Source organism: Tribolium castaneum, chromosome 8 (genome assembly GCF_031307605.1).
Source record: "Tribolium castaneum strain GA2 chromosome 8, icTriCast1.1, whole genome shotgun sequence".
Lineage (NCBI taxonomy): Eukaryota > Metazoa > Arthropoda > Insecta > Coleoptera > Tenebrionidae > Tribolium > Tribolium castaneum.
The window spans coordinates 16,242,873-16,265,858 of record NC_087401.1 but is presented as its reverse complement, the minus strand read 5'-3'; the positions used below and the strand labels follow the sequence as shown (position 1 = coordinate 16,265,858).

The 22,986-nt window shown below is 35.7% G+C and overlaps 2 protein-coding genes across 2 annotated transcripts in view; one reads left to right on the top strand and one right to left on the bottom strand.

Moving 5' to 3' along the window:
- The window catches only part of su(w[a]) (suppressor of white-apricot), a 61,762-nt gene extending 42,498 nt beyond the window's left edge, over positions 1-19,264 (top strand). The window contains exon 8 of the mRNA XM_064358571.1: positions 18,852-19,264. Coding sequence (XP_064214641.1) covers positions 18,852-19,213 — 362 coding nt within the window. The 3' untranslated portion in view covers positions 19,214-19,264. The remainder of the gene's footprint in view (positions 1-18,851) is intronic.
- On the bottom strand, positions 19,244-22,913 carry ND-49 (NADH dehydrogenase (ubiquinone) 49 kDa subunit). Its single transcript, XM_967791.5, has 5 exons — positions 22,745-22,913; positions 22,250-22,674; positions 21,854-22,205; positions 19,639-19,888; positions 19,244-19,582 (listed from the first exon to the last, which is right to left on the bottom strand). The coding sequence occupies exons 1-5, from the start codon at positions 22,840-22,842 to the stop codon at positions 19,307-19,309; spliced, it is 1,401 nt and encodes a 466-aa protein (XP_972884.1). The 5' UTR covers positions 22,843-22,913; the 3' UTR covers positions 19,244-19,306.
- Positions 22,914-22,986: the final 73 nt, after the last annotated feature.

Here is a 22,986-nt window from a genome sequence, read left to right as displayed (position 1 = left end):
GATTTCGCCGGTCATTCTACGTTAGAAACACTTAATTCTAAGGACATAAGCCTGAATAGAAGGAAAATAATGAAGATTATTTGGTTTTAATAAATTTTGACGAGGTTAAATTTTTGCCGATATCTTCCGAACGGTTAGTCGTAGCGACTTGATTCTTGCAAATTTGGATTTCGCCGGTCATTCTACGTTAGAAACACTTAATTCTAAGGACATAAGCCTGAATAGAAGGAAAATAATGAAGATTATTTGGTTTTAATAAATTTTGACGAAGCTAAATTTTTGCCGATATCTTCCGAACGGTTAGTCGTAGCGACTTGATTCTTGCAAATTTGGATTCCGCCGGTCATTCTACGTTAGAAACACTTAATTCTAAGGACATAAGCCTGAATAGAAGGAAAATAATGAAGATTATTTGGTTTTAATAAATTTTGACGAAGCTAAATTTTTGCCGATATCTTCCGAACGGTTAGTCGTAGCGACTTGATTCTTGCAAATTTGGATTCCGCCGGTCATTCTACGTTAGAAACACTTAATTCTAAGGACATAAGCCTGAATAGAAGGAAAATAATGAAGATTATTTGGTTTTAATAAATTTTGACGAGGTTAAATTTTTGCCGATATCTTCCGAACGGTTAGTCGTAGCGACTTGATTCTTGCAAATTTGGATTTCGCCGGTCATTCTACGTTAGAAACACTTAATTCTAAGGACATAAGCCTGAATAGAAGGAAAATAATGAAGATTATTTGGTTTTAATAAATTTTGACGAGGTTAAATTTTTGCCGATATCTTCCGAACGGTTAGTCGTAGCGACTTGATTCTTGCAAATTTGGATTTCGCCGGTCATTCTACGTTAGAAACACTTAATTCTAAGGACATAAGCCTGAATAGAAGGAAAATAATGAAGATTATTTGGTTTTAATAAATTTTGACGAGGTTAAATTTTTGCCGATATCTTCCGAACGGTTAGTCGTAGCGACTTGATTCTTGCAAATTTGGATTTCGCCGGTCATTCTACGTTAGAAACACTTAATTCTAAGGACATAAGCCTGAATAGAAGGAAAATAATGAAGATTATTTGGTTTTAATAAATTTTGACGAGGTTAAATTTTTGCCGATATCTTCCGAACGGTTAGTCGTAGCGACTTGATTCTTGCAAATTTGGATTTCGCCGGTCATTCTACGTTAGAAACACTTAATTCTAAGGACATAAGCCTGAATAGAAGGAAAATAATGAAGATTATTTGGTTTTAATAAATTTTGACGAGGTTAAATTTTTGCCGATATCTTCCGAACGGTTAGTCGTAGCGACTTGATTCTTGCAAATTTGGATTCCGCCGGTCATTCTACGTTAGAAACTCTTAATTCTAAGGACATAAGCCTGAATAGAAGGAAAATAATGAAGATTATTTGGTTTTAATAAATTTTGACGAAGCTAAATTTTTGCCGATATCTTCCGAACGGTTAGTCGTAGCGACTTGATTCTTGCAAATTTGGATTCCGCCGGTCATTCTACGTTAGAAACACTTAATTCTAAGGACATAAGCCTGAATAGAAGGAAAATAATGAAGATTATTTGGTTTTAATAAATTTTGACGAAGCTAAATTTTTGCCGATATCTTCCGAACGGTTAGTCGTATCGACTTGATTCTTGCAAATTTGGATTCCGCCGGTCATTCTACGTTAGAAACACTTAATTCTAAGGACATAAGCCTGAATAGAAGGAAAATAATGAAGATTATTTGGTTTTAATAAATTTTGACGAGGTTAAATTTTTGCCGATATCTTCCGAACGGTTAGTCGTAGCGACTTGATTCTTGCAAATTTGGATTCCGCCGGTCATTCTACGTTAGAAACACTTAATTCTAAGGACATAAGCCTGAATAGAAGGAAAATAATGAAGATTATTTGGTTTTAATAAATTTTGACGAGGTTAAATTTTTGCCGATATCTTCCGAACGGTTAGTCGTATCGACTTGATTCTTGCAAATTTGGATTCCGCCGGTCATTCTACGTTAGAAACACTTAATTCTAAGGACATAAGCCTGAATAGAAGGAAAATAATGAAGATTATTTGGTTTTAATAAATTTTGACGAGGTTAAATTTTTGCCGATATCTTCCGAACGGTTAGTCGTAGCGACTTGATTCTTGCAAATTTGGAGTCCGCCGGTCATTCTACGTTAGAAACACTTAATTCTAAGGACATAAGCCTGAATAGAAGGAAAATAATGAAGATTATTTGGTTTTAATAAATTTTGACGAGGTTAAATTTTTGCCGATATCTTCCGAACGGTTAGTCGTAGCGACTTGATTCTTGCAAATTTGGAGTCCGCCGGTCATTCTACGTTAGAAACACTTAATTCTAAGGACATAAGCCTGAATAGAAGGAAAATAATGAAGATTATTTGGTTTTAATAAATTTTGACGAGGTTAAATTTTTGCCGATATCTTCCGAACGGTTAGTCGTATCGACTTGATTCTTGCAAATTTGGATTTCGCCGGTCATTCTACGTTAGAAACACTTAATTCTAAGGACATAAGCCTGAATAGAAGGAAAATAATGAAGATTATTTGGTTTTAATAAATTTTGACGAGGTTAAATTTTTGCCGATATCTTCCGAACGGTTAGTCGTAGCGACTTGATTCTTGCAAATTTGGATTTCGCCGGTCATTCTACGTTAGAAACACTTAATTCTAAGGACATAAGCCTGAATAGAAGGAAAATAATGAAGATTATTTGGTTTTAATAAATTTTGACGAGGTTAAATTTTTGCCGATATCTTCCGAACGATTAGTCGTAGCGACTTGATTCTTGCAAATTTGGAGTCCGCCGGTCATTCTACGTTAGAAACACTTAATTCTAAGGACATAAGCCTGAATAGAAGGAAAATAATGAAGATTATTTGGTTTTAATAAATTTTGACGAAGCTAAATTTTTGCCGATATCTTCCGAACGGTTAGTCGTATCGACTTGATTCTTGCAAATTTGGATTCCGCCGGTCATTCTACGTTAGAAACACTTAATTCTAAGGACATAAGCCTGAATAGAAGGAAAATAATGAAGATTATTTGGTTTTAATAAATTTTGACGAGGTTAAATTTTTGCCGATATCTTCCGAACGGTTAGTCGTAGCGACTTGATTCTTGCAAATTTGGATTCCGCCGGTCATTCTACGTTAGAAACACTTAATTCTAAGGACATAAGCCTGAATAGAAGGAAAATAATGAAGATTATTTGGTTTTAATAAATTTTGACGAGGTTAAATTTTTGCCGATATCTTCCGAACGGTTAGTCGTATCGACTTGATTCTTGCAAATTTGGATTCCGCCGGTCATTCTACGTTAGAAACACTTAATTCTAAGGACATAAGCCTGAATAGAAGGAAAATAATGAAGATTATTTGGTTTTAATAAATTTTGACGAGGTTAAATTTTTGCCGATATCTTCCGAACGGTTAGTCGTAGCGACTTGATTCTTGCAAATTTGGAGTCCGCCGGTCATTCTACGTTAGAAACACTTAATTCTAAGGACATAAGCCTGAATAGAAGGAAAATAATGAAGATTATTTGGTTTTAATAAATTTTGACGAAGCTAAATTTTTGCCGATATCTTCCGAACGGTTAGTCGTATCGACTTGATTCTTGCAAATTTGGATTCCGCCGGTCATTCTACGTTAGAAACACTTAATTCTAAGGACATAAGCCTGAATAGAAGGAAAATAATGAAGATTATTTGGTTTTAATAAATTTTGACGAGGTTAAATTTTTGCCGATATCTTCCGAACGGTTAGTCGTAGCGACTTGATTCTTGCAAATTTGGATTTCGCCGGTCATTCTACGTTAGAAACACTTAATTCTAAGGACATAAGCCTGAATAGAAGGAAAATAATGAAGATTATTTGGTTTTAATAAATTTTGACGAGGTTAAATTTTTGCCGATATCTTCCGAACGGTTAGTCGTATCGACTTGATTCTTGCAAATTTGGATTCCGCCGGTCATTCTACGTTAGAAACACTTAATTCTAAGGACATAAGCCTGAATAGAAGGAAAATAATGAAGATTATTTGGTTTTAATAAATTTTGACGAGGTTAAATTTTTGCCGATATCTTCCGAACGGTTAGTCGTAGCGACTTGATTCTTGCAAATTTGGATTCCGCCGGTCATTCTACGTTAGAAACACTTAATTCTAAGGACATAAGCCTGAATAGAAGGAAAATAATGAAGATTATTTGGTTTTAATAAATTTTGACGAGGTTAAATTTTTGCCGATATCTTCCGAACGGTTAGTCGTAGCGACTTGATTCTTGCAAATTTGGAGTCCGCCGGTCATTCTACGTTAGAAACACTTAATTCTAAGGACATAAGCCTGAATAGAAGGAAAATAATGAAGATTATTTGGTTTTAATAAATTTTGACGAAGCTAAATTTTTGCCGATATCTTCCGAACGGTTAGTCGTATCGACTTGATTCTTGCAAATTTGGATTCCGCCGGTCATTCTACGTTAGAAACACTTAATTCTAAGGACATAAGCCTGAATAGAAGGAAAATAATGAAGATTATTTGGTTTTAATAAATTTTGACGAGGTTAAATTTTTGCCGATATCTTCCGAACGGTTAGTCGTAGCGACTTGATTCTTGCAAATTTGGATTTCGCCGGTCATTCTACGTTAGAAACACTTAATTCTAAGGACATAAGCCTGAATAGAAGGAAAATAATGAAGATTATTTGGTTTTAATAAATTTTGACGAGGTTAAATTTTTGCCGATATCTTCCGAACGGTTAGTCGTAGCGACTTGATTCTTGCAAATTTGGAGTCCGCCGGTCATTCTACGTTAGAAACACTTAATTCTAAGGACATAAGCCTGAATAGAAGGAAAATAATGAAGATTATTTGGTTTTAATAAATTTTGACGAAGCTAAATTTTTGCCGATATCTTCCGAACGGTTAGTCGTATCGACTTGATTCTTGCAAATTTGGATTCCGCCGGTCATTCTACGTTAGAAACACTTAATTCTAAGGACATAAGCCTGAATAGAAGGAAAATAATGAAGATTATTTGGTTTTAATAAATTTTGACGAGGTTAAATTTTTGCCGATATCTTCCGAACGGTTAGTCGTAGCGACTTGATTCTTGCAAATTTGGATTCCGCCGGTCATTCTACGTTAGAAACACTTAATTCTAAGGACATAAGCCTGAATAGAAGGAAAATAATGAAGATTATTTGGTTTTAATAAATTTTGACGAGGTTAAATTTTTGCCGATATCTTCCGAACGGTTAGTCGTATCGACTTGATTCTTGCAAATTTGGATTCCGCCGGTCATTCTACGTTAGAAACACTTAATTCTAAGGACATAAGCCTGAATAGAAGGAAAATAATGAAGATTATTTGGTTTTAATAAATTTTGACGAGGTTAAATTTTTGCCGATATCTTCCGAACGGTTAGTCGTAGCGACTTGATTCTTGCAAATTTGGAGTCCGCCGGTCATTCTACGTTAGAAACACTTAATTCTAAGGACATAAGCCTGAATAGAAGGAAAATAATGAAGATTATTTGGTTTTAATAAATTTTGACGAAGCTAAATTTTTGCCGATATCTTCCGAACGGTTAGTCGTATCGACTTGATTCTTGCAAATTTGGATTCCGCCGGTCATTCTACGTTAGAAACACTTAATTCTAAGGACATAAGCCTGAATAGAAGGAAAATAATGAAGATTATTTGGTTTTAATAAATTTTGACGAGGTTAAATTTTTGCCGATATCTTCCGAACGGTTAGTCGTAGCGACTTGATTCTTGCAAATTTGGATTTCGCCGGTCATTCTACGTTAGAAACACTTAATTCTAAGGACATAAGCCTGAATAGAAGGAAAATAATGAAGATTATTTGGTTTTAATAAATTTTGACGAGGTTAAATTTTTGCCGATATCTTCCGAACGGTTAGTCGTATCGACTTGATTCTTGCAAATTTGGATTCCGCCGGTCATTCTACGTTAGAAACACTTAATTCTAAGGACATAAGCCTGAATAGAAGGAAAATAATGAAGATTATTTGGTTTTAATAAATTTTGACGAGGTTAAATTTTTGCCGATATCTTCCGAACGGTTAGTCGTAGCGACTTGATTCTTGCAAATTTGGAGTCCGCCGGTCATTCTACGTTAGAAACACTTAATTCTAAGGACATAAGCTTGAATAGAAGGAAAATAATGAAGATTATTTGGTTTTAATAAATTTTGACGAAGCTAAATTTTTGCCGATATCTTCCGAACGGTTAGTCGTATCGACTTGATTCTTGCAAATTTGGATTCCGCCGGTCATTCTACGTTAGAAACACTTAATTCTAAGGACATAAGCCTGAATAGAAGGAAAATAATGAAGATTATTTGGTTTTAATAAATTTTGACGAGGTTAAATTTTTGCCGATATCTTCCGAACGGTTAGTCGTAGCGACTTGATTCTTGCAAATTTGGAGTCCGCCGGTCATTCTACGTTAGAAACACTTAATTCTAAGGACATAAGCCTGAATAGAAGGAAAATAATGAAGATTATTTGGTTTTAATAAATTTTGACGAAGCTAAATTTTTGCCGATATCTTCCGAACGGTTAGTCGTAGCGACTTGATTCTTGCAAATTTGGATTCCGCCGGTCATTCTACGTTAGAAACACTTAATTCTAAGGACATAAGCCTGAATAGAAGGAAAATAATGAAGATTATTTGGTTTTAATAAATTTTGACGAGGTTAAATTTTTGCCGATATCTTCCGAACGGTTAGTCGTAGCGACTTGATTCTTGCAAATTTGGATTTCGCCGGTCATTCTACGTTAGAAACACTTAATTCTAAGGACATAAGCCTGAATAGAAGGAAAATAATGAAGATTATTTGGTTTTAATAAATTTTGACGAGGTTAAATTTTTGCCGATATCTTCCGAACGGTTAGTCGTAGCGACTTGATTCTTGCAAATTTGGATTTCGCCGGTCATTCTACGTTAGAAACACTTAATTCTAAGGACATAAGCCTGAATAGAAGGAAAATAATGAAGATTATTTGGTTTTAATAAATTTTGACGAGGTTAAATTTTTGCCGATATCTTCCGAACGGTTAGTCGTAGCGACTTGATTCTTGCAAATTTGGAGTCCGCCGGTCATTCTACGTTAGAAACACTTAATTCTAAGGACATAAGCCTGAATAGAAGGAAAATAATGAAGATTATTTGGTTTTAATAAATTTTGACGAGGTTAAATTTTTGCCGATATCTTCCGAACGGTTAGTCGTAGCGACTTGATTCTTGCAAATTTGGATTTCGCCGGTCATTCTACGTTAGAAACACTTAATTCTAAGGACATAAGCCTGAATAGAAGGAAAATAATGAAGATTATTTGGTTTTAATAAATTTTGACGAGGTTAAATTTTTGCCGATATCTTCCGAACGGTTAGTCGTAGCGACTTGATTCTTGCAAATTTGGATTTCGCCGGTCATTCTACGTTAGAAACACTTAATTCTAAGGACATAAGCCTGAATAGAAGGAAAATAATGAAGATTATTTGGTTTTAATAAATTTTGACGAGGTTAAATTTTTGCCGATATCTTCCGAACGGTTAGTCGTAGCGACTTGATTCTTGCAAATTTGGATTCCGCCGGTCATTCTACGTTAGAAACTCTTAATTCTAAGGACATAAGCCTGAATAGAAGGAAAATAATGAAGATTATTTGGTTTTAATAAATTTTGACGAGGTTAAATTTTTGCCGATATCTTCCGAACGGTTAGTCGTAGCGACTTGATTCTTGCAAATTTGGAGTCCGCCAGTCATTCTACGTTAGAAACACTTAATTCTAAGGACATAAGCCTGAATAGAAGGAAAATAATGAAGATTATTTGGTTTTAATAAATTTTGACGAGGTTAAATTTTTGCCGATATCTTCCGAACGGTTAGTCGTAGCGACTTGATTCTTGCAAATTTGGAGTCCGCCAGTCATTCTACGTTAGAAACACTTAATTCTAAGGACATAAGCCTGAATAGAAGGAAAATAATGAAGATTATTTGGTTTTAATAAATTTTGACGAGGTTAAATTTTTGCCGATATCTTCCGAACGGTTAGTCGTAGCGACTTGATTCTTGCAAATTTGGAGTCCGCCAGTCATTCTACGTTAGAAACACTTAATTCTAAGGACATAAGCCTGAATAGAAGGAAAATAATGAAGATTATTTGGTTTTAATAAATTTTGACGAGGTTAAATTTTTGCCGATATCTTCCGAACGGTTAGTCGTAGCGACTTGATTCTTGCAAATTTGGATTCCGCCGGTCATTCTACGTTAGAAACACTTAATTCTAAGGACATAAGCCTGAATAGAAGGAAAATAATGAAGATTATTTGGTTTTAATAAATTTTGACGAGGTTAAATTTTTGCCGATATCTTCCGAACGGTTAGTCGTAGCGACTTGATTCTTGCAAATTTGGAGTCCGCCAGTCATTCTACGTTAGAAACACTTAATTCTAAGGACATAAGCCTGAATAGAAGGAAAATAATGAAGATTATTTGGTTTTAATAAATTTTGACGAGGTTAAATTTTTGCCGATATCTTCCGAACGGTTAGTCGTAGCGACTTGATTCTTGCAAATTTGGAGTCCGCCAGTCATTCTACGTTAGAAACACTTAATTCTAAGGACATAAGCCTGAATAGAAGGAAAATAATGAAGATTATTTGGTTTTAATAAATTTTGACGAGGTTAAATTTTTGCCGATATCTTCCGAACGGTTAGTCGTAGCGACTTGATTCTTGCAAATTTGGAGTCCGCCAGTCATTCTACGTTAGAAACACTTAATTCTAAGGACATAAGCCTGAATAGAAGGAAAATAATGAAGATTATTTGGTTTTAATAAATTTTGACGAGGTTAAATTTTTGCCGATATCTTCCGAACGGTTAGTCGTAGCGACTTGATTCTTGCAAATTTGGAGTCCGCCAGTCATTCTACGTTAGAAACACTTAATTCTAAGGACATAAGCCTGAATAGAAGGAAAATAATGAAGATTATTTGGTTTTAATAAATTTTGACGAGGTTAAATTTTTGCCGATATCTTCCGAACGGTTAGTCGTAGCGACTTGATTCTTGCAAATTTGGATTCCGCCGGTCATTCTACGTTAGAAACACTTAATTCTAAGGACATAAGCCTGAATAGAAGGAAAATAATGAAGATTATTTGGTTTTAATAAATTTTGACGAGGTTAAATTTTTGCCGATATCTTCCGAACGGTTAGTCGTAGCGACTTGATTCTTGCAAATTTGGAGTCCGCCAGTCATTCTACGTTAGAAACACTTAATTCTAAGGACATAAGCCTGAATAGAAGGAAAATAATGAAGATTATTTGGTTTTAATAAATTTTGACGAGGTAAAATTTTTGCCGATATCTTCCGAACGGTTAGTCGTAGCGACTTGATTCTTGCAAATTTGGATTCCGCCGGTCATTCTACGTTAGAAACACTTAATTCTAAGGACATAAGCCTGAATAGAAGGAAAATAATGAAGATTATTTGGTTTTAATAAATTTTGACGAGGTTAAATTTTTGCCGATATCTTCCGAACGGTTAGTCGTAGCGACTTGATTCTTGCAAATTTGGAGTCCGCCGGTCATTCTACGTTAGAAACACTTAATTCTAAGGACATAAGCCTGAATAGAAGGAAAATAATGAAGATTATTTGGTTTTAATAAATTTTGACGAAGCTAAATTTTTGCCGATATCTTCCGAACGGTTAGTCGTAGCGACTTGATTCTTGCAAATTTGGATTCCGCCGGTCATTCTACGTTAGAAACACTTAATTCTAAGGACATAAGCCTGAATAGAAGGAAAATAATGAAGATTATTTGGTTTTAATAAATTTTGACGAGGTTAAATTTTTGCCGATATCTTCCGAACGGTTAGTCGTAGCGACTTGATTCTTGCAAATTTGGATTCCGCCGGTCATTCTACGTTAGAAACACTTAATTCTAAGGACATAAGCCTGAATAGAAGGAAAATAATGAAGATTATTTGGTTTTAATAAATTTTGACGAAGCTAAATTTTTGCCGATATCTTCCGAACGGTTAGTCGTAGCGACTTGATTCTTGCAAATTTGGATTCCGCCGGTCATTCTACGTTAGAAACACTTAATTCTAAGGACATAAGCCTGAATAGAAGGAAAATAATGAAGATTATTTGGTTTTAATAAATTTTGACGAGGTTAAATTTTTGCCGATATCTTCCGAACGGTTAGTCGTAGCGACTTGATTCTTGCAAATTTGGAGTCCGCCAGTCATTCTACGTTAGAAACACTTAATTCTAAGGACATAAGCCTGAATAGAAGGAAAATAATGAAGATTATTTGGTTTTAATAAATTTTGACGAAGCTAAATTTTTGCCGATATCTTCCGAACGGTTAGTCGTAGCGACTTGATTCTTGCAAATTTGGAGTCCGCCAGTCATTCTACGTTAGAAACACTTAATTCTAAGGACATAAGCCTGAATAGAAGGAAAATAATGAAGATTATTTGGTTTTAATAAATTTTGACGAAGCTAAATTTTTGCCGATATCTTCCGAACGGTTAGTCGTAGCGACTTGATTCTTGCAAATTTGGAGTCCGCCAGTCATTCTACGTTAGAAACACTTAATTCTAAGGACATAAGCCTGAATAGAAGGAAAATAATGAAGATTATTTGGTTTTAATAAATTTTGACGAGGTTAAATTTTTGCCGATATCTTCCGAACGGTTAGTCGTAGCGACTTGATTCTTGCAAATTTGGATTCCGCCGGTCATTCTACGTTAGAAACACTTAATTCTAAGGACATAAGCCTGAATAGAAGGAAAATAATGAAGATTATTTGGTTTTAATAAATTTTGACGAAGCTAAATTTTTGCCGATATCTTCCGAACGGTTAGTCGTAGCGACTTGATTCTTGCAAATTTGGATTCCGCCGGTCATTCTACGTTAGAAACACTTAATTCTAAGGACATAAGCCTGAATAGAAGGAAAATAATGAAGATTATTTGGTTTTAATAAATTTTGACGAGGTTAAATTTTTGCCGATATCTTCCGAACGGTTAGTCGTAGCGACTTGATTCTTGCAAATTTGGAGTCCGCCAGTCATTCTACGTTAGAAACACTTAATTCTAAGGACATAAGCCTGAATAGAAGGAAAATAATGAAGATTATTTGGTTTTAATAAATTTTGACGAAGCTAAATTTTTGCCGATATCTTCCGAACGGTTAGTCGTAGCGACTTGATTCTTGCAAATTTGGATTCCGCCGGTCATTCTACGTTAGAAACACTTAATTCTAAGGACATAAGCCTGAATAGAAGGAAAATAATGAAGATTATTTGGTTTTAATAAATTTTGACGAGGTTAAATTTTTGCCGATATCTTCCGAACGGTTAGTCGTAGCGACTTGATTCTTGCAAATTTGGAGTCCGCCAGTCATTCTACGTTAGAAACACTTAATTCTAAGGACATAAGCCTGAATAGAAGGAAAATAATGAAGATTATTTGGTTTTAATAAATTTTGACGAAGCTAAATTTTTGCCGATATCTTCCGAACGGTTAGTCGTAGCGACTTGATTCTTGCAAATTTGGAGTCCGCCAGTCATTCTACGTTAGAAACACTTAATTCTAAGGACATAAGCCTGAATAGAAGGAAAATAATGAAGATTATTTGGTTTTAATAAATTTTGACGAGGTTAAATTTTTGCCGATATCTTCCGAACGGTTAGTCGTAGCGACTTGATTCTTGCAAATTTGGAGTCCGCCAGTCATTCTACGTTAGAAACACTTAATTCTAAGGACATAAGCCTGAATAGAAGGAAAATAATGAAGATTATTTGGTTTTAATAAATTTTGACGAAGCTAAATTTTTGCCGATATCTTCCGAACGGTTAGTCGTAGCGACTTGATTCTTGCAAATTTGGAGTCCGCCAGTCATTCTACGTTAGAAACACTTAATTCTAAGGACATAAGCCTGAATAGAAGGAAAATAATGAAGATTATTTGGTTTTAATAAATTTTGACGAAGCTAAATTTTTGCCGATATCTTCCGAACGGTTAGTCGTAGCGACTTGATTCTTGCAAATTTGGATTCCGCCGGTCATTCTACGTTAGAAACACTTAATTCTAAGGACATAAGCCTGAATAGAAGGAAAATAATGAAGATTATTTGGTTTTAATAAATTTTGACGAGGTTAAATTTTTGCCGATATCTTCCGAACGGTTAGTCGTAGCGACTTGATTCTTGCAAATTTGGAGTCCGCCAGTCATTCTACGTTAGAAACACTTAATTCTAAGGACATAAGCCTGAATAGAAGGAAAATAATGAAGATTATTTGGTTTTAATAAATTTTGACGAAGCTAAATTTTTGCCGATATCTTCCGAACGGTTAGTCGTAGCGACTTGATTCTTGCAAATTTGGAGTCCGCCAGTCATTCTACGTTAGAAACACTTAATTCTAAGGACATAAGCCTGAATAGAAGGAAAATAATGAAGATTATTTGGTTTTAATAAATTTTGACGAAGCTAAATTTTTGCCGATATCTTCCGAACGGTTAGTCGTAGCGACTTGATTCTTGCAAATTTGGAGTCCGCCAGTCATTCTACGTTAGAAACACTTAATTCTAAGGACATAAGCCTGAATAGAAGGAAAATAATGAAGATTATTTGGTTTTAATAAATTTTGACGAGGTTAAATTTTTGCCGATATCTTCCGAACGGTTAGTCGTAGCGACTTGATTCTTGCAAATTTGGATTCCGCCGGTCATTCTACGTTAGAAACACTTAATTCTAAGGACATAAGCCTGAATAGAAGGAAAATAATGAAGATTATTTGGTTTTAATAAATTTTGACGAAGCTAAATTTTTGCCGATATCTTCCGAACGGTTAGTCGTAGCGACTTGATTCTTGCAAATTTGGATTCCGCCGGTCATTCTACGTTAGAAACACTTAATTCTAAGGACATAAGCCTGAATAGAAGGAAAATAATGAAGATTATTTGGTTTTAATAAATTTTGACGAGGTTAAATTTTTGCCGATATCTTCCGAACGGTTAGTCGTAGCGACTTGATTCTTGCAAATTTGGAGTCCGCCAGTCATTCTACGTTAGAAACACTTAATTCTAAGGACATAAGCCTGAATAGAAGGAAAATAATGAAGATTATTTGGTTTTAATAAATTTTGACGAAGCTAAATTTTTGCCGATATCTTCCGAACGGTTAGTCGTAGCGACTTGATTCTTGCAAATTTGGATTCCGCCGGTCATTCTACGTTAGAAACACTTAATTCTAAGGACATAAGCCTGAATAGAAGGAAAATAATGAAGATTATTTGGTTTTAATAAATTTTGACGAGGTTAAATTTTTGCCGATATCTTCCGAACGGTTAGTCGTAGCGACTTGATTCTTGCAAATTTGGAGTCCGCCAGTCATTCTACGTTAGAAACACTTAATTCTAAGGACATAAGCCTGAATAGAAGGAAAATAATGAAGATTATTTGGTTTTAATAAATTTTGACGAAGCTAAATTTTTGCCGATATCTTCCGAACGGTTAGTCGTAGCGACTTGATTCTTGCAAATTTGGAGTCCGCCAGTCATTCTACGTTAGAAACACTTAATTCTAAGGACATAAGCCTGAATAGAAGGAAAATAATGAAGATTATTTGGTTTTAATAAATTTTGACGAGGTTAAATTTTTGCCGATATCTTCCGAACGGTTAGTCGTAGCGACTTGATTCTTGCAAATTTGGAGTCCGCCAGTCATTCTACGTTAGAAACACTTAATTCTAAGGACATAAGCCTGAATAGAAGGAAAATAATGAAGATTATTTGGTTTTAATAAATTTTGACGAGGTTAAATTTTTGCCGATATCTTCCGAACGGTTAGTCGTAGCGACTTGATTCTTGCAAATTTGGAGTCCGCCAGTCATTCTACGTTAGAAACACTTAATTCTAAGGACATAAGCCTGAATAGAAGGAAAATAATGAAGATTATTTGGTTTTAATAAATTTTGACGAGGTTAAATTTTTGCCGATATCTTCCGAACGGTTAGTCGTAGCGACTTGATTCTTGCAAATTTGGATTCCGCCGGTCATTCTACGTTAGAAACACTTAATTCTAAGGACATAAGCCTGAATAGAAGGAAAATAATGAAGATTATTTGGTTTCAATAAATTTTGACGAGGTTAAATTTTTGCCGATATCTTCCGAACGGTTAGTCGTAGCGACTTGATTCTTGCAAATTTGGAGTCCGCCAGTCATTCTACGTTAGAAACACTTAATTCTAAGGACATAAGCCTGAATAGAAGGAAAATAATGAAGATTATTTGGTTTTAATAAATTTTGACGAGGTTAAATTTTTGCCGATATCTTCCGAACGGTTAGTCGTAGCGACTTGATTCTTGCAAATTTGGAGTCCGCCAGTCATTCTACGTTAGAAACACTTAATTCTAAGGACATAAGCCTGAATAGAAGGAAAATAATGAAGATTATTTGGTTTTAATAAATTTTGACGAGGTTAAATTTTTGCCGATATCTTCCGAACGGTTAGTCGTAGCGACTTGATTCTTGCAAATTTGGAGTCCGCCAGTCATTCTACGTTAGAAACACTTAATTCTAAGGACATAAGCCTGAATAGAAGGAAAATAATGAAGATTATTTGGTTTCAATAAATTTTGACGAGGTTAAATTTTTGCCGATATCTTCCGAACGGTTAGTCGTAGCGACTTGATTCTTGCAAATTTGGAGTCCGCCAGTCATTCTACGTTAGAAACACTTAATTCTAAGGACATAAGCCTGAATAGAAGGAAAATAATGAAGATTATTTGGTTTTAATAAATTTTGACGAGGTTAAATTTTTGCCGATATCTTCCGAACGGTTAGTCGTAGCGACTTGATTCTTGCAAATTTGGAGTCCGCCAGTCATTCTACGTTAGAAACACTTAATTCTAAGGACATAAGCCTGAATAGAAGGAAAATAATGAAGATTATTTGGTTTTAATAAATTTTGACGAGGTTAAATTTTTGCCGATATCTTCCGAACGGTTAGTCGTAGCGACTTGATTCTTGCAAATTTGGATTCCGCCGGTCATTCTACGTTAGAAACACTTAATTCTAAGGACATAAGCCTGAATAGAAGGAAAATAATGAAGATTATTTGGTTTTAATAAATTTTGACGAGGTTAAATTTTTGCCGATATCTTCCGAACGGTTAGTCGTAGCGACTTGATTCTTGCAAATTTGGAGTCCGCCAGTCATTCTACGTTAGAAACACTTAATTCTAAGGACATAAGCCTGAATAGAAGGAAAATAATGAAGATTATTTGGTTTTAATAAATTTTGACGAAGCTAAATTTTTGCCGATATCTTCCGAACGGTTAGTCGTAGCGACTTGATTCTTGCAAATTTGGATTCCGCCGGTCATTCTACGTTAGAAACACTTAATTCTAAGGACATAAGCCTGAATAGAAGGAAAATAATGAAGATTATTTGGTTTTAATAAATTTTGACGAGGTTAAATTTTTGCCGATATCTTCCGAACGGTTAGTCGTAGCGACTTGATTCTTGCAAATTTGGAGTCCGCCAGTCATTCTACGTTAGAAACACTTAATTCTAAGGACATAAGCCTGAATAGAAGGAAAATAATGAAGATTATTTGGTTTTAATAAATTTTGACGAAGCTAAATTTTTGCCGATATCTTCCGAACGGTTAGTCGTAGCGACTTGATTCTTGCAAATTTGGAGTCCGCCAGTCATTCTACGTTAGAAACACTTAATTCTAAGGACATAAGCCTGAATAGAAGGAAAATAATGAAGATTATTTGGTTTTAATAAATTTTGACGAGGTTAAATTTTTGCCGATATCTTCCGAACGGTTAGTCGTAGCGACTTGATTCTTGCAAATTTGGAGTCCGCCAGTCATTCTACGTTAGAAACACTTAATTCTAAGGACATAAGCCTGAATAGAAGGAAAATAATGAAGATTATTTGGTTTTAATAAATTTTGACGAAGCTAAATTTTTGCCGATATCTTCCGAACGGTTAGTCGTAGCGACTTGATTCTTGCAAATTTGGAGTCCGCCAGTCATTCTACGTTAGAAACACTTAATTCTAAGGACATAAGCCTGAATAGAAGGAAAATAATGAAGATTATTTGGTTTTAATAAATTTTGACGAGGTTAAATTTTTGCCGATATCTTCCGAACGGTTAGTCGTAGCGACTTGATTCTTGCAAATTTGGATTCCGCCGGTCATTCTACGTTAGAAACACTTAATTCTAAGGACATAAGCCTGAATAGAAGGAAAATAATGAAGATTATTTGGTTTTAATAAATTTTGACGAGGTTAAATTTTTGCCGATATCTTCCGAACGGTTAGTCGTAGCGACTTGATTCTTGCAAATTTGGAGTCCGCCAGTCATTCTACGTTAGAAACACTTAATTCTAAGGACATAAGCCTGAATAGAAGGAAAATAATGAAGATTATTTGGTTTTAATAAATTTTGACGAGGTTAAATTTTTGCCGATATCTTCCGAACGGTTAGTCGTAGCGACTTGATTCTTGCAAATTTGGATTCCGCCGGTCATTCTACGTTAGAAACACTTAATTCTAAGGACATAAGCCTGAATAGAAGGAAAATAATGAAGATTATTTGGTTTTAATAAATTTTGACGAGGTTAAATTTTTGCCGATATCTTCCGAACGGTTAGTCGTAGCGACTTGATTCTTGCAAATTTGGAGTCCGCCAGTCATTCTACGTTAGAAACACTTAATTCTAAGGACATAAGCCTGAATAGAAGGAAAATAATGAAGATTATTTGGTTTTAATAAATTTTGACGAGGTTAAATTTTTGCCGATATCTTCCGAACGGTTAGTCGTAGCGACTTGATTCTTGCAAATTTGGAGTCCGCCAGTCATTCTACGTTAGAAACACTTAATTCTAAGGACATAAGCCTGAATAGAAGGAAAATAATGAAGATTATTTGGTTTTAATAAATTTTGACGAGGTTAAATTTTTGCCGATATCTTCCGAACGGTTAGTCGTAGCGACTTGATTCTTGCAAATTTGGATTCCGCCGGTCATTCTACGTTAGAAACACTTAATTCTAAGGACATAAGCCTGAATAGAAGGAAAATAATGAAGATTATTTGGTTTTAATAAATTTTGACGAAGCTAAATTTTTGCCGATATCTTCCGAACGGTTAGTCGTAGCGACTTGATTCTTGCAAATTTGGATTCCGCCGGTCATTCTACGTTAGAAACACTTAATTCTAAGGACATAAGCCTGAATAGAAGGAAAATAATGAAGATTATTTGGTTTTAATAAATTTTGACGAGGTTAAATTTTTGCCGATATCTTCCGAACGGTTAGTCGTAGCGACTTGATTCTTGCAAATTTGGATTCCGCCGGTCATTCTACGTTAGAAACACTTAATTCTAAGGACATAAGCCTGAATAGAAGGAAAATAATGAAGATTATTTGGTTTTAATAAATTTTGACGAAGCTAAATTTTTGCCGATATCTTCCGAACGGTTAGTCGTAGCGACTTGATTCTTGCAAATTTGGATTCCGCCGGTCATTCTACGTTAGAAACACTTAATTCTAAGGACATAAGCCTGAATAGAAGGAAAATAATGAAGATTATTTGGTTTTAATAAATTTTGACGAGGTTAAATTTTTGCCGATATCTTCCGAACGGTTAGTCGTAGCGACTTGATTCTTGCAAATTTGGATTCCGCCGGTCATTCTACGTTAGAAACACTTAATTCTAAGGACATAAGCCTGAATAGAAGGAAAATAATGAAGATTATTTGGTTTTAATAAATTTTGACGAAGCTAAATTTTTGCCGATATCTTCCGAACGGTTAGTCGTAGCGACTTGATTCTTGCAAATTTGGATTCCGCCGGTCATTCTACGTTAGAAACACTTAATTCTAAGGACATAAGCCTGAATAGAAGGAAAATAATGAAGATTATTTGGTTTTAATAAATTTTGACGAGGTTAAATTTTTGCCGATATCTTCCGAACGGTTAGTCGTAGCGACTTGATTCTTGCAAATTTGGAGTCCGCCGGTCATTCTACGTTAGAAACACTTAATTCTAAGGACATAAGCCTGAATAGAAGGAAAATAATGAAGATTATTTGGTTTTAATAAATTTTGACGAGGTTAAATTTTTGCCGATATCTTCCGAACGGTTAGTCGTAGCGACTTGATTCTTGCAAATTTGGATTCCGCCGGTCATTCTACGTTAGAAACACTTAATTCTAAGGACATAAGCCTGAATAGAAGGAAAATAATGAAGATTATTTGGTTTTAATAAATTTTGACGAAGCTAAATTTTTGCCGATATCTTCCGAACGGTTAGTCGTAGCGACTTGATTCTTGCAAATTTGGATTCCGCCGGTCATTCTACGTTAGAAACACTTAATTCTAAGGACATAAGCCTGAATAGAAGGAAAATAATGAAGATTATTTGGTTTTAATAAATTTTGACGAGGTTAAATTTTTGCCGATATCTTCCGAACGGTTAGTCGTAGCGACTTGATTCTTGCAAATTTGGAGTCCGCCAGTCATTCTACGTTAGAAACACTTAATTCTAAGGACATAAGCCTGAATAGAAGGAAAATAATGAAGATTATTTGGTTTTAATAAATTTTGACGAGGTTAAATTTTTGCCGATATCTTCCGAACGGTTAGTCGTAGCGACTTGATTTTTGCAAATTTGTGCAAAATAAACCAAGTTATTTTATTAATTTATTAAAAAAAAAAACAATTAGGATACAATTACGAGACAGTGACGTAAGAATGTTTTTTTTAGCTGAGGACAAAATCAAAGACAAGTTGGCGGCCGCCGCCCGCGAGAAAATGGTTTCAGTGGCCCGTGACCGTGCTTTACAGCTCGAACGTAAGAAAAAAGCCGCCGCTTTCCTCAAACTAAAATCGGCCGAAAGCGAAGAGAAAAAATCACGATCACCGAGCCGAGAACGCAAAAAGGAAGTCGTCCAAATCGACGACTCGCCCGACGAAGACGACCGCCGGAAAAAAAGCCCCAAAAAGAAGAAATCCCACAAACGCAAACACTCAAAGAGCAAACACGACTCGAAAAACAAGAAGAAGTCGAAAAAGAAGCGACGACGTTCGGACTCGTGCAGTTCGACAAATTCAAAATCGTCGTCGTGATCCTGTAGTAGTACAAATTGATCAGAGATGTAAATATAATTTTTTAGTTTATTTAAACCTATTTATTGATTCATTATTTATTTACACTTAAAATTATCGATCGATTTCGCCGAAGACCACATCGAGGGTCCCGATAATGGCCACAATGTCGGCCAGCATGTGGTTTTTCCCCACTTTTTCCAGGGCCGCCAAATGGGCGAAGCCGGGCGCCTTGATTTTGCAGCGGTAGGGCTTGGAGCCCCCGTCTGAGACTAAGTAAACCCCGAACTCGCCCTTCGGGGCCTCGATTGCGGTGTAGGTGGCGCCGGGGGGCACCTGGTAGCCCTGCGTGAACAGCTTGAAGTGGTGGATGAGGGCTTCCATTGACGTCTACAACAATTTTAATTTTTTTTATTTACTGTTTGTGACCGGAAGTTCATACACACCTTCATTTCAGCTCGGCTGGGAGGTGTGAGTTTGGCGTCGTCTGTCTTTATTTCACCCGGTGGCATGTTGTTAAGACATTGGTCGATGATTCGGAGCGACTGTCTCATTTCTTCAACGCGACACAGGTATCTATCGTAACAATCGCCTTTTACCCCAATTGGGACGTCGAAATCGACCAAATCGTACGCGTCGTAGGGCTGAACTTTGCGCAAATCCCACTTTATTCCGGAGCCCCGTAACATGACCCCACTAAAATTGAAAAAAAAAACTAAAAACTAGAACAAGAAACAATCAATTAAGTGAAAATTCAATAATAAATAATAATGATGATAAAAATATTTTTGTAGCGTACTTTTTTATTACGTATTTTTCTTCTCTAATGCTTTATTATGGCCGATCGGATTATAGAAAAAATAATGTATTTACCTCGCATTTAACAGCTATACCTGACGTGTACATCATTAAATGATCATTGCATTTAATTTATTTATTAATATTTAATGATAAAAATTATTCTCTGGCAATTTCAAACTAAAGGAGATAACGGTTTATTTTTAAGGGAGAAATAATATAATTTTTTATCAAGTAGTAATGTGCTAACTTCTCTCGTACTGCTCTAACAAAATTAGGCGCAAAAACTGAATTTTTATTATAAATACATGTGTTTAAGCGCTGGAAAAAAACAAAGATTATACAATTTTCAATGGAATTTAACATTTCTTTTGGTATCTTTGTGGAAAATTGCTCTATTTTCGCACGAACTTTGAAATTTTTCGGTAAATTTTTGGCTAAATTTTATTAAACAATCATTTCTGACTGAAAATGTGCTAAAACGCTCCCGAAAAAGCAAACTTTTAGGCCGATTTTCATGAAATTTTGCAGCTTAATTGCGTTCCTGAAAACGAGATAAAACGCCTAAAAGTGGCAAAAACTAACCCTTCAGCTTAATTTCCGGCTTATTTTGGATGCAATTCCTCAAAATAATTGTGTGCTTCTGCTCTTGAAATTTTTATTTTGCTTCAAAGACGTAAAAATAATATAATTTTTTAAGAAAATTCCTAGGAAAAAACTGTGTTTTTATTTTAAATAGGTATCTTTACTCTTAAAAAAGACAAAAATTATGCCATTTCCAATGAAATTTAACGATTTTTTGAAAATTTATTAAAGGAATTAAGTTAAATAATCGACTGTCTTCTGAAAAATATAGATGATGGCTCGGAAAAAAACAATTTTTCGACCAAATTCAGCAGTTTTTTTGGTTTACTTTTATCGAAATTTCGTGTCCTTGTGCCATTTTCGATCCAAATCGGTGATTTTTGACGAAAATTTGCTGAATAAATTCATTTACATCCAGTTTATTGATTTTTTTAACTCGATTTAGCAAAATTTCTTTTAATTACGTGCTTAAAAAATGTCAAAATTGCGCTATTTTCGAACGAACTTTGAGATTTTTCGGTTAATTTTTGGCGAAATTTTATTAAACAATGCATTTTTGACTGAAAATGTGCTAAAACACCCCCGAAAAAATAAAATTTTAGGCCAATTTTTGCGAAACTTTGCTGCTAAATTGTGTTTCTGAAAAACGAGATAAAACGCCTGAAAGTGGCAAAAACTAACCCCCAGTTTAATTTCCGGCTTATTTTGGATGAAATTCCTCAAAATAATTGTGTGCTTCTGATTAAACAGCTCTTGAAATTTTTATTTAGTTTCAAAGACGAAAAATAATATACTTTAAAAGAAAATTTCTAGAAAAAACTAGAGTTTTTATTTTAAATATGTATCTTAACGCCTAAAAAAAGACAAAAATTACGCCGTTTCCAACGCAATTTAACGATTTTTTGAATATTTATTGAGGGAATTAAGTAAAATAATCGATTGTCTTCTGAAAATTATGGATGATGGCTCGGAAAAAAAAACAATTTTTCGACCAAATTCAGCGATTTTTTGGTCAACTTTTATCGAAATTTCGTGTCCTTGTGCCATTTTCAATCTAAGTCTGTGATTTTTGACGAAAATTTGCTGAATAAATGCATTTACATCCAGTTTATGGAGTTTTCAGCTCGATTTGTGCATAAAATATCCCCCAAAAAAATATTTTTTTATTTTTATCCTTTCATTCAAGGTTTGAACCTTAGTGTCGTCTAATTTTATAACTCTATTACATAAACGATTTTAATACCATTTTACGACCTGAAAGATAATTTTTTACCGTACCTGAACCCAAGATTGAGGGCATCTTCGGCCGAAACAACCCCAATATCTTGCGTCCTTTGCACCCAAATCCTATTCGTAGTGAGAACATCCTCAACTTCGTCAAGTCTTTCGCCAAATTTCGACGCAAATTCGTAAATATCGTCCATGAGACCTAGCGGCATATCCAGAGAAACGCCCCCTGGCCTGATATACGCCGCGTGCATGCGGGCCCCCGACACCCTCTCGTAAAACTCCATCATTTTCTCACGCTCCTCAAACAGCCAAAAGAACGGAGTCAGGGCCCCCACGTCCAGAGCGTGCGTCCCCACGGCCATAATATGGTTCAGAATGCGCGTAATTTCCGCAAACAGCGCTACAAAAAAAAATTACCAACTGCCAAAAAACACGGGGGCTCACTTCTTATGTATTTGGCCCTAAGGGGCACATCAATATTTAGGAGTTTTTCAACAGCGAGACTGTAACACTGCTCGTTGCACATCATCGAGACGTAGTCAAGGCGGTCAAAGTAGGGCAAAGCCTGCGTGTAGGTCTTGTACTCGATTAGTTTCTCCGTCCCGCGGTGGAGGAGCCCTATGTGGGGGTCCGCCCGCCGCACCATCTCCCCGTCCAACTCGATCACCAGCCGCAGGACCCCGTGGGCGGCCGGATGCTGGGGCCCAAAGTTCAAAGTGAGGTTTTTGACCGACCGTTCGACGGGGGCTTTCTGGGCGTTCCATGGGGGTAGCACCCATTTGCTGGTGACCTCGTCGGGGTACATGACCGGGCCGTCGAATTGCGCCATGTATTCGGGGTCGGGGTACCATTTCGCTTTTTTATTGCCACTAAAAACAATTACATAACCTCACTTTTGTTACGTAATTGTTTCAAAGGGCGGGTACAGGGGGTACGCACCTGGTGTGCAGTAGCGCAGCGCCGTTGTTTAGGACCAGTTTGGGGGCTGAAAGGGGCCCCAGTTTGCGTAAAAACGTGTTTAAAATTGCGTTTGCCATTTTGACACTTGACAGCGGACAGCCCCCGGACTGGAAGTGGCCAAAGTAACGGCCACTTATACAGGCTGAGTCAATAGTGGGTTGGTTACTTCTGATATGTCCTAAGATGCAACCAACAATACAAATTGCACTTACCACTTGGAA

Excerpts from the sequence above, each read along its gene's own strand:
- ND-49 (XM_967791.5), bottom strand. The coding sequence starts at position 22,842 with ATGGCAAACGCAATTTTAAACACGTTTTTACGCAAACTGGGGCCCCTT. Across the intron at positions 22,675-22,744 it reads GCTGCGCTACTGCACACCAG|TGGCAATAAAAAAGCGAAAT; the intron begins GTGCGTACCCCC and ends AATTGTTTTTAG. Across the intron at positions 19,889-21,853 it reads GCCCTCAATCTTGGGTTCAG|TGGGGTCATGTTACGGGGCT; the intron begins GTACGGTAAAAA and ends TTTCAATTTTAG.